Source organism: Aythya fuligula, chromosome 24 (genome assembly GCF_009819795.1).
Source record: "Aythya fuligula isolate bAytFul2 chromosome 24, bAytFul2.pri, whole genome shotgun sequence".
Taxonomy (NCBI): Eukaryota; Metazoa; Chordata; class Aves; order Anseriformes; family Anatidae; genus Aythya; species Aythya fuligula.
This window is the reverse complement of record NC_045582.1, coordinates 606,542-619,222: the sequence shown is the minus strand read 5'-3', so window position 1 is coordinate 619,222 and position 12,681 is coordinate 606,542. Positions and strand designations below refer to the sequence as shown.

Below are 12,681 nucleotides of genomic sequence, written 5' to 3'. Positions count from 1 at the left end.
GTGGCCGTGCCGGGGGGGGCTGCAGCCCCGGTTTCGCTCTCTTTAACGGCATCCCCAGGCCTCCAGGAGGGGCCGGCTGCCGGCAGCCAGGAGGGAGCGAAGCCGCCCGGAGCCTCGGGGACCTCCTGCCTCCATGGAGCCCGATGCCATCGCCGCCGCCTCGCGCTGAGCCTCTCGCGGCCGACCCGCCGAGCGCCCGCCGGCCGCAGCTCGCTGCCCGCACCTGAGGCTCCTGCACCGCAGCCCTGCCCAGCCCGCACCGCATCGCCCCGCGCCCGGGGCCCGCTGCCAGGCAGGTGTCAGGAGGGGTCCGGCCCTGGTGCACCTGGGGAAACCGAGGCACGGTGCAGGGAGCAGCAGGGCCAGGCACCGGGCTTGGTACCCCGCTGGGAAGCTTGGTTCCAGCGTCCCCCTGCCCTGTGTGGTGCCCCCCAGGGCATCCTCCAGCCCCAGGACTCTTGGGTCTTGCTTTGAGGGAGCCCCCAGGGGCTTGGGGAGTCCAGCCTTGGCTTTTGCATCTTCTGGGGGGCCCTCTGTTTCCCCACAGAGGAATGATGATGGTGCCCTCCCTGCCCAAGCAGGGGGGAGATCTTGGGGTGCCCCATCCCCTCTGTCACTGCCCCATGGGGTGGATTTAAAGCCCTGAGCACAGCGAGTGGGGACAGAGGAGGGGCTGTGGTGCTGGGGGTTTTATCTGCATTTCATGCTCCTCATCCCAGCAAGTGGCTGCCTCGCCCCCCCCCCGACCTTCCCAGGATCTGGGGTCATGGGGAGCACCGGGGCTTCTGCACCCAGGGCTGGGGCAGCGAGAGCACCGGGCTGGCCCCAGGCTCTGGCCGTGGCTGGGGGGGGGCCCGGCTGTCCCCGCCTGCCCCCCCGCGGAACTCGCCTCCTTCCCTGCCTGCTGCCATGAATTATTTGTGTGGCCGCGGCTCCCGGATGAGGCTGCGCCGCTGCCCGCGGGTGGGATGGGGCGAGCTGCCCCCGCTGCCTCCTGGCTGGCTCCGGGTGTGATCTCCTCGCTCCCCACGGGCTGGGTGGCTGCTGCGCCGCACGCAGGGCTCCCGTTAATTGCGTGCCTCGAAATAGCGACCAGCTCGGCGGGGACAGCGCTGCCAGCAGCCTGGCCCCCGGTGAGTGCAGGAGGGCATCGGGCAGCAGAGCCTTTCGGGAGCCTCTGTGGCCCCAGCACCCTGCTCGCAGGTGGCTTTGTGACCATCGTTCTGGGGACAAACCCTGCCGTGCCGGGGCTGCGAGCGGGCCGGGCAGGATGAGGCCTCGCTGGGGCTGTGCTGAGCCAGGTAGCTCCTGGGGGTGAGCGGCAGCGCCGGTATATAGGGCACCGCGCGGGCTCCGTGCCGCGTGGGAGGGCGGAAAGCAGCTCGCGTGCGTTGCGGGGTGGGAGTCGGCGGCACCGGCCGCTATTTCTGGCACTCGCTCCCTGGGGGACGTTGGGAAAGTCACCGCGTCCCCCTGGGGCTGCTCCGCCGGGATGCTCTGTGCCGTCCCGGCTCCTTGATACCGGCTCCCCTGCTCCTCCCCAGCATCTTGGGGGGCTGCTCCCCTGCTGCTCCCCCCTTTCTATGGGCAGGAGAGGTGACACGTGCCCTGTGTCCCTGGCGGCCCTGCAGCTCCGAGGGCTCCTGAGCCGCTGCGGCCGCTTCTGTCCCCGCCTCACCCTGGGGTGCTCGCGTCCCCCCAGGCAGGACTCGCGCGGCGCCATGGACTCCATGTTCGAGGACGACATCAGCATCCTGACGCAGGAGGCGCTGGGGCCGGACGAGGACTGGCTGGACAGCCCCAACACCGACCTCTCGGGGGAGATGTGCTCGGCCTCCCACTTCGCCCTCATCACCGCCTACGACGACATCAAGAACCGCCTCACCGGGCTGGAGAGGGAGAACTCCACGCTCAAGCGGCGCCTCAAGATGTACGAGGTCAAGGTGAGGGCCCCGAAGCCGCGGGCTGTGGGGGAGGCAGGGGGCTGGGGGGGTGGCAGGGGGCCGGGGGGCCCCCCTGACGGCTCTGCCCCGTGGCCTCAGTACCCGCTGATCGGCGAGTTCGGGGAGGAGCACATCTTCTCTGTCTACGAGGCCAAGGAGACGTCGCTGCTCAAGAGCGAGAAGGCGTCGCTGCAGCAGCAGCTCAACCAGTTCCAGCACGAGGTGAGCGGGGCCGGGGGCACCGGGGATCGTGGGGGGTCCCCAGGCTGTGTGCTGACCCCCGCCCCTGCCCCACAGCTGCAGAAGAGCAAGGAGCGTGAGGAGCAGCTGGACGAGATGATCCAGGCCTACGAGAAGCTGTGCGTGGAGAAGGCAGACCTGGAGTCAGAGCTGGGCGAGATGGTGGGCACCTGCGGCTGGCGGGGGCGCTGGCAGGGGGGGAGTCACTGGGGGCCCCTTCCCTGTGCTGGGCAAATCGCTTCTCCCCCTGGCGAGTTGTGGTGGCCTCAGTGCTGCCGTCAGTGTCACCACCGGGACTTGGCAGGGATGAGGTGATGTGGGGCTGGGGGCTGATGGTTTGGGGTGCCAAGCTCTGGGTGTGCAGGAGGTGCGGGGGCAGGATTAATTGGGGGGCGGTGGGGTTCACCCCTCTCCCCCCCCCGGCAGCGGGCGCTGGTGGAGACGCACCTGAGCCGCATCCGGAGCCTGGAGCAGCAGCTGCGGCAGCGCGACGGCGGCGCCTTCCCCGGCCTCGGCGCCCCGCTGCCGGGCCAGGAGGTGCCGTTCCTCTCCCTGCACCCCAACCCCGCGCTGAGCCACGGTGAGCCCCCCGCACGCACCCCATGGCTCCCCTCTCTCGGGGGGCACCCTCCGGCAGAGCCCCCCGCGGCCGTGGCGCTGAGCCGTGCCCTGCCCGCAGTGCTGGATCGCCCCGCGGGCTGGCCGAGCCGCGGGATGGAGGCCGCGGGCCGGCTGGAGGCCGAGCTGGAGGCTGCGCGGCAGGAGGCTCAGCGCGCACAGCACCGCGAGGAGCACCTCAAGGCCGAGTGCGAGCGGCTGCAGGCCGAGCTGAAGCACCTGCAGGACACCCGCCAGCAGGTAACGGCGCGGGCAGGGGGCGGCCAAGGGGCCGCGGGGTGGGCGCCGGGGGCTCACGGCCGTGCCCCGTCCCCAGGAGCAGTCGGAGCGGGACATGGCCTGGGTGAAGAAGATGGGCGACGACCAGTAAGTGCCTGGGGTGCGTGGGGGGTGGGGGCACCGGGGGGGGGGACCCCGGGAGGATGGGGGGCACGGGGTGGGGGCGCACGGACAGGGGGGTGCTGGGGGGGCACCCGCTGCGCCATCGCCCTCCCTGGGCGCAGGACTGGGGGGGGCTGCCCCTGCCCCACCGCTCCTCTGCCTCGTTGCAGGGGGGGCGGGCGGGGGGCGCCGCGCCCGGGAGGGGGGGAGCGGGAGGAGTGGGGGCCGCCTCCAGAGGGCGCTGCTGCCGCGCAGGCACCGCGCCGGGCCGGGCTGAGCCGAGCCGGGCTGGGCTGGGCTGGGCTGGGATGGGCTGGGATGGGATGGGATGTGATGCTCCGGTGCTGCTCCGAGCCGAGCCGAGCCGAGCCGTGCTGCTCTGTGCAGGGCAGGGTGGTACCGATCCGAGCCGTGCCGTGCCATGCTGCTCCATGTCATGCTGCCCCGTGCCGTGCCATGCATCTGGCAGCACCAGCAGCGTGTCCGGGCTGCTCCCACAGCCACCAGCTCTGCACGACCCCCACCAGCAGTTTTTGGCGATTTATTTTAATTCAGTGCAGCTGGGAGCGGAGCTGCCACAGTGCCAGCAGCAATGGGGGGGGGTCTCTGCTTGGGGTCTCTGCTTGGCCTCCCCCTTGCTGCCGCGCTGAGCCCCAGGGGCACCGCCTGGCTCCAGGAGAGGGACCGGGAACCCCCGGCCTCGGGGGGGGTTGGTCCAAGACCCCCCCAGGTTTGGAGCAGGCCCAGGGGAGCTGTTGGGCTGGGCCAGGCCAACGCGGGGCACGGTGCGGCGATGTCCCCCCGAGCAGCCCGCTCCCCCCTGGCAGCAGCCACCCCCAGCCCACTCCGTTAGGAGGCAGCCCCTTTGTGCTGCTCTCCTCCTCGTTCCAGCCCCGGGCGCCCGTCCCCACGCTCGGGACACAGTGGGGGCTCCGTTCCCTCGCCCCCCACATCGTGCAGCGCTGCGTCTCCTCCGGGCGGGCGGCGAGGTGCTGGGGCCGGCCGTGCCGAGCTGTGGACAGATAAAAGCTGACGCGTGGGGCTCGTGGGGCGCGGGGACGGGAAGGTGCCGGGATTTTTTCCCCTCCTTTTTCTCACCGTGACGGATGCCGTCGCCGTTTGTTGTCTCCCTGGAGTAAATCAGCGCCTCGGTGGCAGCGGGGCCGTCCTGATCCGCGCTGATTTCCCCCCGAGGCTGGGGCCGACCGAGGGCTGCTGCAGCCCTGGCTCCCCGCCTCGCGTCCCGGCAGCCACCCTTCACCCCCCGGGCTCCCTCCCTTTAATTCGCTTTGGTTTTGGCAAAGCTCAGCCCCACCACGGCCGGGAGAGGCAGAGGCAGGTGTCGTCCCCCCCTTGCCACCCAGCACCCAGCCCTCCCCAAAGCAAAGCTCCCAGCTCCTTGTTGGTGATCCCCAGCCCCTCTGCAGTTGGGGTGGGGAAACTGCGGCCCCGCAGGCTCCGTGCCCTCTGCCCGGGGACAGCAGCAGAGCAAACCTCACTTTTTGGGGCCCTTCAGCCCTTTCTCAGGGCTGGGATGGAGAATAAGTTTTTCCTCCACGGTGTTGTCTTTTCTTGTAAATAAGGCTCTTTTTTGTAACCTGCTCCTTTCCACCACTTTTTTTTTCGGCGTGAAGGGCACGTTATCTCTGCTTTTCATCTTTGGGTGACTTTTCTTTCTTTCTTTTGCCAAATTAGTCAGCCTGCCTCTGTAGTGCGCCCGCAAGGGCAGGAGGGGTTGGGGTTTGACTCACTGCCTTCGATGGCAGCGCTTGCTTTTGTTGTGGAGGCGGCCACGCGATCGCCGCTACTGTGCCTGCTCCTTTTTCGGGGGGAAAGGAGACTTTGAGCCAATTCCTGCTGCAGCCACGGCAAAGTGTCTTCAGTGACCTCAGCAGCGTGGAGGGAAGCACCGAGCTTTTATTTTTTCCTTGATTTTTGTCCTTTTTTTGTCCCTTCCCAGCTCCTGGCCGCTCCCACCTGCACCTTTCCCATCCGGGTGCAGAGAGGCTGGCACAGCCCCAGGGGCTGGGGCTGGGCGCAGATGGGGTCGGGGACACCTCCAGTGTGGGGCTGGATCTGGGGGGGCAGGGAGATGCTGGGCAGTGCCCCAAAACCTGGGGATGCTCTGTGGGATCTGTCCCTTGTGAGATCTCCAGCAGTGGAGGTGCTGGGAGCAAGGGGCGCTGGGTGCGGGCTGTGGGGGGCACATCCCCACTGCCGTCCCATGCTGCCAGCTTCCCCTAATTTTGATGGGCTTTTGTGGGTTTTAATGAATCTCAGGAGAGCCAGCTCCCTGTGCAGCGTGGGGTGGGCTGAGCAGGATCCCCTCGGTGCACAGGGGCACGGTGGCACCTTGGGGACGTGCCCGGTGGCTGCAGGCTGACACCAGCCCCCCCCCGTAGGACCAGCAGCCGCTGCTCGGTCCCGGTCTGACCCTGAGCACCCATGGGTGCTGCTGCCACGCCTGCCGGCCTCCACGCCTCCTGCAGCTGCTGCAAGGAGCCTCCCCAGCCTCGCTCTCCGTCCCCGATGTCCCGCAGGCCAGCAGGGTGCAGAGCAAGCAGGAGGGGAGCAGGATCTGTCCCTCTTCGGTGGCAGTGCCGGGATGTCCCCGCGCCCCTCTCCCAGCTCCCCGGACCCCGTCCCAGTGGCGGGGGGGCGAGGTCGGTGCCCAGCCGTGCCCCCAGCAGCCCCGGTGCACGCTCCCCCCTTGCCCACCCCCTGCCCACGCGCAGATAGCAGATAAGGCTGTGGTTTGTGCTTTTATTTAAGGGCTCCTTCTTGTTTACCAGGCGTAACTTGCTCGAGGTCACCCCTTCCCCCCTCCCCAGGCAACCGCAGGCCCCATGTGGAGGACAGGGCCCCCCCCCCGTGCTCAGCACCCCCTGCCTGGCTGGGGGGGGGCCGTGTCCTGCTCCTGCACCCACCAGCTCCCCAGCGAGCGGGGGCCTGCGCTGACCCCGGTGGCAGGGAGGAGCCCCCCACGCCCGGCTGGGGCTGGGGGCACTGGGGGGCACCTTGCAGCCGGGTGGGAGCGATGTGATGTGGTTGGCAGCGCTGCCCCCCCCCGAAATGGCCCCACCACAGCACTGGGCAGGATGTGGGGTCCTGTCCCCATGGGGTAGTTGGGACCCCAAACCCCCCCCGCAGTCCCCCAGCTTCCTCCAGAAGGTGACCGGGGCTGTGCAGCTGGGGGGGGGCTGCTCCCTACAAATAGGTGCTGGGTTTGGTTGGAACGGGCTGTGGGTGCCCCTGCAAGTTGTGTGCCTTTATCGGGGTGGGAAGGGGGGGCCCTTAAGCCCTGACCTCCCCCGTATTTCACCAGCCACCACCTGGGGACCGCGGCTGTGCTCCCAGCCCTGCCCCATCCTGCCCGGCCCCTCCGCCACCGCTGCCCCTGGCCCTCTCCTGGCCGTGGCAGCCCCCCAGGGACACCAAGGGACAGCGGGGAGGGGGCGGGGGGCACCCCTGGGCCAGCGGGAGCCCCGCGGGATCCGGCTGCTCCCGCCAGAGCAGCGTCGCTCCCCGGCACTTCGGGGCCTGTGGGCGGCTGGGTTTTCGGCAGCTGTTTTGTTCTCACGTCTTATCTGCAGTTGCGTATCAAAACTCGCATTTTATCCTGAAACAGCAATTTTTCAGGGCGTGGGGGAGCTGCACCGATCCTCTCCAAAAACCTGGTGGCTGCCCTGGCTCCGGGAGGGGCCCTCGGGGGCTGCCGGTTGCCCCCCGTCCCGGTGCTTTGGCCGGGCTCCGGGCTCGGTGCGGGGCTGGGGGCTGCTCCTTGCCCCGCTCCCCCGGCACCGTGCTCTCCCCCACCCCAGTGCTGCGGCTTTCACACTTCCTCCCTGCGCTGCAGCGTGACTTCGAGAGGAGCGGGGTGGCCCCGGGGGCAGGGGGTGCTCCGGTCAGCCCAAAGCCAGCACCGGAGCCGGGCCCCCGCTTCGAGCTGCTGCTGCCCGGGCTCGAAGTTGGGTCACGAGCACCGAGGGTTTGGGGAAATGTCCCCTGTGCCCCCCCCCCCAGAGCCACCCCGCAGGGCTGTGGGGCCTCTGGGGCCGTGACACGGGACCGAGCTGGGGAAACTTCATCTTTTCTTTTCCTTTTCTTTTCCTTTTCTTCTCCTGCCCGTGATAAGATCGCAGGGGAGGCAGCGCGGGGCAGACCTGTCGGCTGCTGTTACGAGCGGCGCCTCCCGGGTCCCGGGGGTGTCACAACGGCTCAGCTCAACTCGCCCTGCGCCGCGGCGGGAGCGCCGAGCCTGACAGCCCCGCGGGAACCTCCGGAGATGGGTTCTCCCTTCACATCACCCCGGAGAATATGTTTTTTAAAAGTGACACCCAAGTTGGGGGAGAATTGATGACTTTGTCAGGGCCTCTGAAAGCTGTCGGTGAGCTCAGCGCCCACCTCCCTGCAGCGCCTTGTGCCTGCGCTCCTGCTCCTCCCGGCACCTGGGCGGCAAGGCACGGCTCCAACTTTTACTTTTTGGGTCAAGGAGCCCGGTTTGGGGTCGTTTTGGGTGCGCCCACGGTGCCTGGAGCAGGGAGGGCGCTGCTGGCCTGGGGGCCGGGGCCGCTCTGCCCTCGGTGACGCGCTGTCCCCGCCGCAGGGTGAACCTGGCGCTGGCCTACACGGAGCTGACGGAGGAGCTGTGCCGCCTGAGGAACCTCAGCTCCCTGCAGAGCCAAATCCTCCGCACGCTGCTGCAGGAGAAGAGCCTCAACGGCGGTAAGAGGGGCTGGGGGTGCTGCGAAAAATGGAGAGCACGCGGCCTGCCCTCATCCTCCGGGCTCTGCAGCGCTCCTGGGCAGCCCTTCGGGGGCATCCATCCCGGGAGCATCCCTCCCACTGCTGCTCTCCAGGCCCCCCCCCATCCATCCGGGGTGCACGCGGGTGCCGCCGAGCTGACGGGGGCATTTTTTGTGTCTCCCCCCTCCCGTTGTGCTTTGCAGGCCAGCGCCACTCCCCGTTGTCCCAGTGCCACTCGCCGGCCCAGCAGCGCCGCTCGCCCGCCCCGCAGTGCCCCTCGCCTGCGCCCGGCCGCCCCCCGGCCCCTCAGTGCCAGTCCCCGGCGCTGCAGCGGCGCTCCCCGGCCCCCCAGTGCCAGTCGCCCGCCCAGCAGCGCCGCTCGCCCGCCCCGGGGCCCTGCCAGTCGCCGGCCCAGCAGCGCCGCTCGCCCGTGCCCACCTCCAGCCCCTCGCCCGCCCAGCAGCGCCGCTCCCCGGCCCCGCCGCCCTGCCCCTCCCCGGCCTCGGCGTCCCCCCCACCGGCTGCCCGGCGAGAGGATGGAGCTGGGCTACGCCAAGCCCTCCAGCCGCCACATCAAGGCCGGCTTCCAGGGCCGCCGCAGCTACTCGGAGGTGAGCAACGTGGCCCTGTACCAGCAGAGCCGCTCGCTCTGGCTGCAGCCCGAAGCCTCGACGCTCCCCAAGCACCGGCCCTACGGCGAGGTGTACCTGGGGGGCACGGGGGCCCCCCTGAGCGCCCGCGAGCCCTTCGAGGAGCACGTGCGCTTCGAGAAGCAGTCGTCGGACGAAGAGGACTGGGCGGTCCCCAGCCCCCCCAGCCCCGAGGTGGGGGCCGTTCGCTGCGCCTCCTTCTGCGCCGGCTTCCCCATCCCCGACACCGCCGCGCACCGGGCAGCTGCCGCCTATGCCAGGAGCGAGCACGCCCAGTCCTGGCCCTCGATCAACGTAAGGGGGACCCCTGCCCACCCCAGGGTGCGGGGCGGTGGGTGGGGGCAAGTGGGGGCTGGGACCCCCCCTCCTGGCAGCCCTGCAGCGTGCCTCGGTTCCCCCCGCGGCTCCCCGGCCCGTGCCCAGCAGAGGAGCGCGATGGTGGGAGGGGGCTGGGGGCGAGGATCGGGCCCGGGCCCTGCGGAGGTGGGCTCAGGGCTGCCCCTGTGCCCACAGCTGCTGATGGAGACGGTGGACTCGGAAATCCGGAGCTGCCCGCTGTGCCAGCTGGCCTTCCCCATCGGCTACCCGGACGATGCTTTGATAAAGCACATTGACTCGCACCTGGAGAACAGCAAGATCTGAGCTCCCCCGCCCGCGCCGCACCCCCCCGGCCGCGGGCTGCCCCCTCCCCGGACTTTGGATGCTGCATGAGAACACGAGGAGTGACACGGCTCCGAAATACCTCCAAGGATTCAGTAGCTGCGGAGGGACTGACCCCACAGGAGCCCCAGGCCCCTCCTGGCCTCGCGTGTAGGTGGGTTTTCCCCACTCCCCCTTGCCCCGTCCCTGCGTCCACGGAGAATTCGGATGCTCCGACCAGGATGCTCTGGGCTGGGTCCAGGGGCTGCTGGTGGGGACCCGCCTGCACCCATGGGTTTCTCTGCTTGATCTCAGGGAGGATTTGAGGGACTGGGTCCTGGATCTGGCCCCCAGAAAGCAGGTGAAGGGAAGGGGCTGCCCCTTCTGGGGCTCACTGGGTCAGAATTGGTTGGGGGTGGGAGGCTGCTTGTTCTCGGTCCCCCACCTCTTCCCACCAGTTCAAGCATCTTTCCAGTCTTTTACATTAAAAGCATCCCCCCCCTGCCCCCATTTCTCCCTTCTCCCCACAACGATGCTGCTGAGAATCAAACCCCACGGCCCATGGCACAGCATGGACATCCCGCACCACTGCACTGAGCTCTGCGGCTGCCGGCACCCCTGGGCCCTGCGGGGCCGTGTGGCCGCCCCCCCCGGCCCCGCAGCCCCCGGCCCCCATCCGCACCCCCCACGTTCAATCTACCTCAAAGCCGCCGAGAGGCCCCCGATGTCGGGAGGGGGGGTCTGCGGCACCGTCCCCCCGTGCTCCGCGCTGCATGCCCCCCCCGTGCCACGGCGCGCACGTCCACGCGCATCACCCGAGGGCTCGGCCGGGGTCCGGCCCCTGCTCCCTCGGGGTCCCCACGCAGGGGGACCCGCGCTCTGTGCAACGCCGCCGAGTCCAATAAAACCCTTCCCCAGTGCCCAAAACACTGCTGGGAGCCAAAGCTGCCACCGCTCTGCTGGTCCCCGGGGACGATGGGGACGGGCTGCGGGTGTCCTGCATTGGGGCGCGCTGCCTTGGTGCCCGTGGGGTGACCGGGTTCGGGGTGCCCGTTGCGAGTAACCTACTAAGATGGCCCCGTTCCCAGCACGGCGGGGTGTTTCGGGTTTACTGCTGTGGCAGGCACGAAGAAATAGGACAATCAAAACCAAAACAAAACCGCCGTGAACCCCGGGGGTGATGGCACGGCCGAGCCCCAGCCCCGCGGGGACAGCACTGACAGCGGTGCTGTGGCCGGGCCAGCGCCATCAGGGTCCCCATGCAGTGGGGAAATCCTGCTCCAGGCCTGGGGGGCTGTGGGTGCATGGGGGGGCTCTGGGTGCGTGGTGGGGCCGGGGTGGGTGGGTGGGTGCGAGGGGCTGGTGGCACAAAACACCATCCCCAAGCCCCCTGTGCTCCGGAGCCGCTCCCTGTGACGGTGCCGAGCGTCACCGCGGGTCCTTGGGGAGGGTAAAACGGGCATGGGGGCCCCCAGCCCCGCCAGGACCCCCCACTCCGAGCAGCTCCGCTCAGCCCCGGCCCTGCGGTGTGGGGCAGGCGGAGGGGGCGAGAGAAACGCCCGCAGCTCAGGGGTGAGCTGCGAGGCCCCGGCGCGGCGGGGCCCAGACCGCAGCGGAAGCCGGCAGCCGGCGAGGTGCCGCTGAGCGCAACGCGGCTGGGGCGGGGGCGCACCGCAGGGCGCGGGGGGGGGCACCCTCGGGCATGACACCGGGGGAAGGTCGCCAAGAGTCCCCGACGGGCACGCTCGCACCTCTGCTGCTTGCCCCCAGCTTGGACAGCAGCCAAACGGTGCCTGCAAACCCTGCCCGGGGTGGGGGTCGGGGTCCCGGGGGGCAGCAGCCACGGGGAGGGGGCTGTGGGGTCCAGCTGCAGCCAAGTGGCTGCGCACCCAAAGGCGAGGCTCGGAGGAAGGGGCTGCCCTGCGCACTGGGGGGCTCCGTCCCTCTCAAACCTGCCCCAGTGAGGCCTGCAGCCTCCCCGTGTGCTGTAGGGGGGGGGATTGGACCATGGTGGGGGGGCTCTCAGCCAATTCTGTGCCCCGCAGGGTGCCCAAGCTTGGAGCCACGACACCCAAAAGCCTGGCTGATCTCGGGAAAGCCCAGCCCACCGGCCCCGCTCCCGTAGGGCCCAGCAGTGTGATGAGTTGTGGCTGCTCCCAGAGCTCAGCAGGGCAAAATTTGGCAGGAGGCGGGGGTGGGGGGGGGGGAGGCTCCATCCCTGCTCCCCACAGCTCGGCATCAGCGGGGCGAGAGGTGGCCCCGGCAGGCAGGCAGCTCGGGGCTGCGGCGATGGTGTGAAGCAGATACGGGCTCCGCAACGCCTGCGCCCCAGCGGCAGCAGCTGCGCCGCGCGTTATCGGGGGCCGATCTCTGCATCTGGCGGGGGAAGGAAGAGCAGCACCTGCGGGGACGGGACGGATCCGGCCCCCAGCGGGCACGGGAAGCCCGGGCAGCGAGGCCGCGGCGGCTCCCGGAGGGATGCGCGGCTCCAAGGAAGGGTCCCCAAAGGAGCCAAGCGGGGGGGCTGCCCCCCACCCACACCCCCCCTAGGACTGATCCTGCCCGGGGCCGCGCTGAGGATGCCCAGGGCTGGCTGCCACAGCCCGCCTCAGTCCCCAGTCTCCCACTGGTTTGTGCTGGGACAGCGCCGGGCGGGGGCTCGGCGGGGTGCAGGGGCTGCCCCCCCCGCCCACTCTGCCCCCAGCTCCTCTCTCTCTTTTTTTGAAATCACGTGATAAATTTCAAACGGCGCGAGCCCTGCGGTTACTCATCCCGCGGCCGATTCCTCTGGGGGCGGCTGCCGATGAGTCAGGGCGCAAGCCTGGGGGGGGGCCAGGGGTCCCCGGACCCCTTCCCGACCCCCTCCCCGCTGCAGCCCCCTTCCCCAGGGCTGTGCCGTGCCCCCAGCCCGCAGCAGGCCCCAGAGCTGCTGCAGGCGATGCTGCCCCGGCTGCTGCTCCTCCTGCTCCGCTCTGGGGACACCACAAACCTCGGCGGTGGCACCGGCGCTGCCCTGCTCGGTGGCTGTGCTGTGCCTCCGCCCGCGGGGCCGAGCTGCCGGTGCCACACATGGGACGTGAGCGTCCCCCCCCCCGCACCCCTTGGGGCAGGAGCTGTCCTTAACCCCAGCCCCCCCCTTGGCACAGGGCAGCCAGGCCCTGCTGTGCCACCCGCACCCCGGCCACCTCCTGCCTCAGTTTCCCCAGGCGCAGGGCAGGGGGTGCGGGGGGGGCAGCCCCATTTCCTCTGCCCCCCCCAGAGCTGCTGCCGCCCTGGCAGCTCGCAGCAGGGTGCTGCAAACCACAGCTGGCTGTGGCTTGGGGCTCTCCCTCACCCTCCGGGGCTGCAGCGCTTCCACCCGCACCCCTCCCCGGACCCTGCCCACCTCGGCCGGGGGGGTCCCACAGGGGGGTGGGGGTGCAGACCCCATGTTGGGATGTGGGTGGGGGTCTCATTCCCTGGCT

The 12,681-nt window shown here is 70.1% G+C and overlaps 1 protein-coding gene across 1 annotated transcript; it reads left to right on the top strand.

Moving 5' to 3' along the window:
* The first annotated feature begins 260 nt into the window (after positions 1-260).
* On the top strand, positions 261-10,021 carry TBKBP1 (TBK1 binding protein 1). The gene is given in 11 exon segments (XM_032202664.1): positions 261-296; positions 1,707-1,943; positions 2,043-2,165; positions 2,241-2,345; positions 2,610-2,763; positions 2,863-3,041; positions 3,118-3,167; positions 7,789-7,907; positions 8,132-8,420; positions 8,422-8,872; positions 9,092-10,021. Coding segments are annotated over 10 exon segments (1,821 nt in total). The 5' UTR covers positions 261-296; positions 1,707-1,721; the 3' UTR covers positions 9,221-10,021.
* Positions 10,022-12,681: the final 2,660 nt, after the last annotated feature.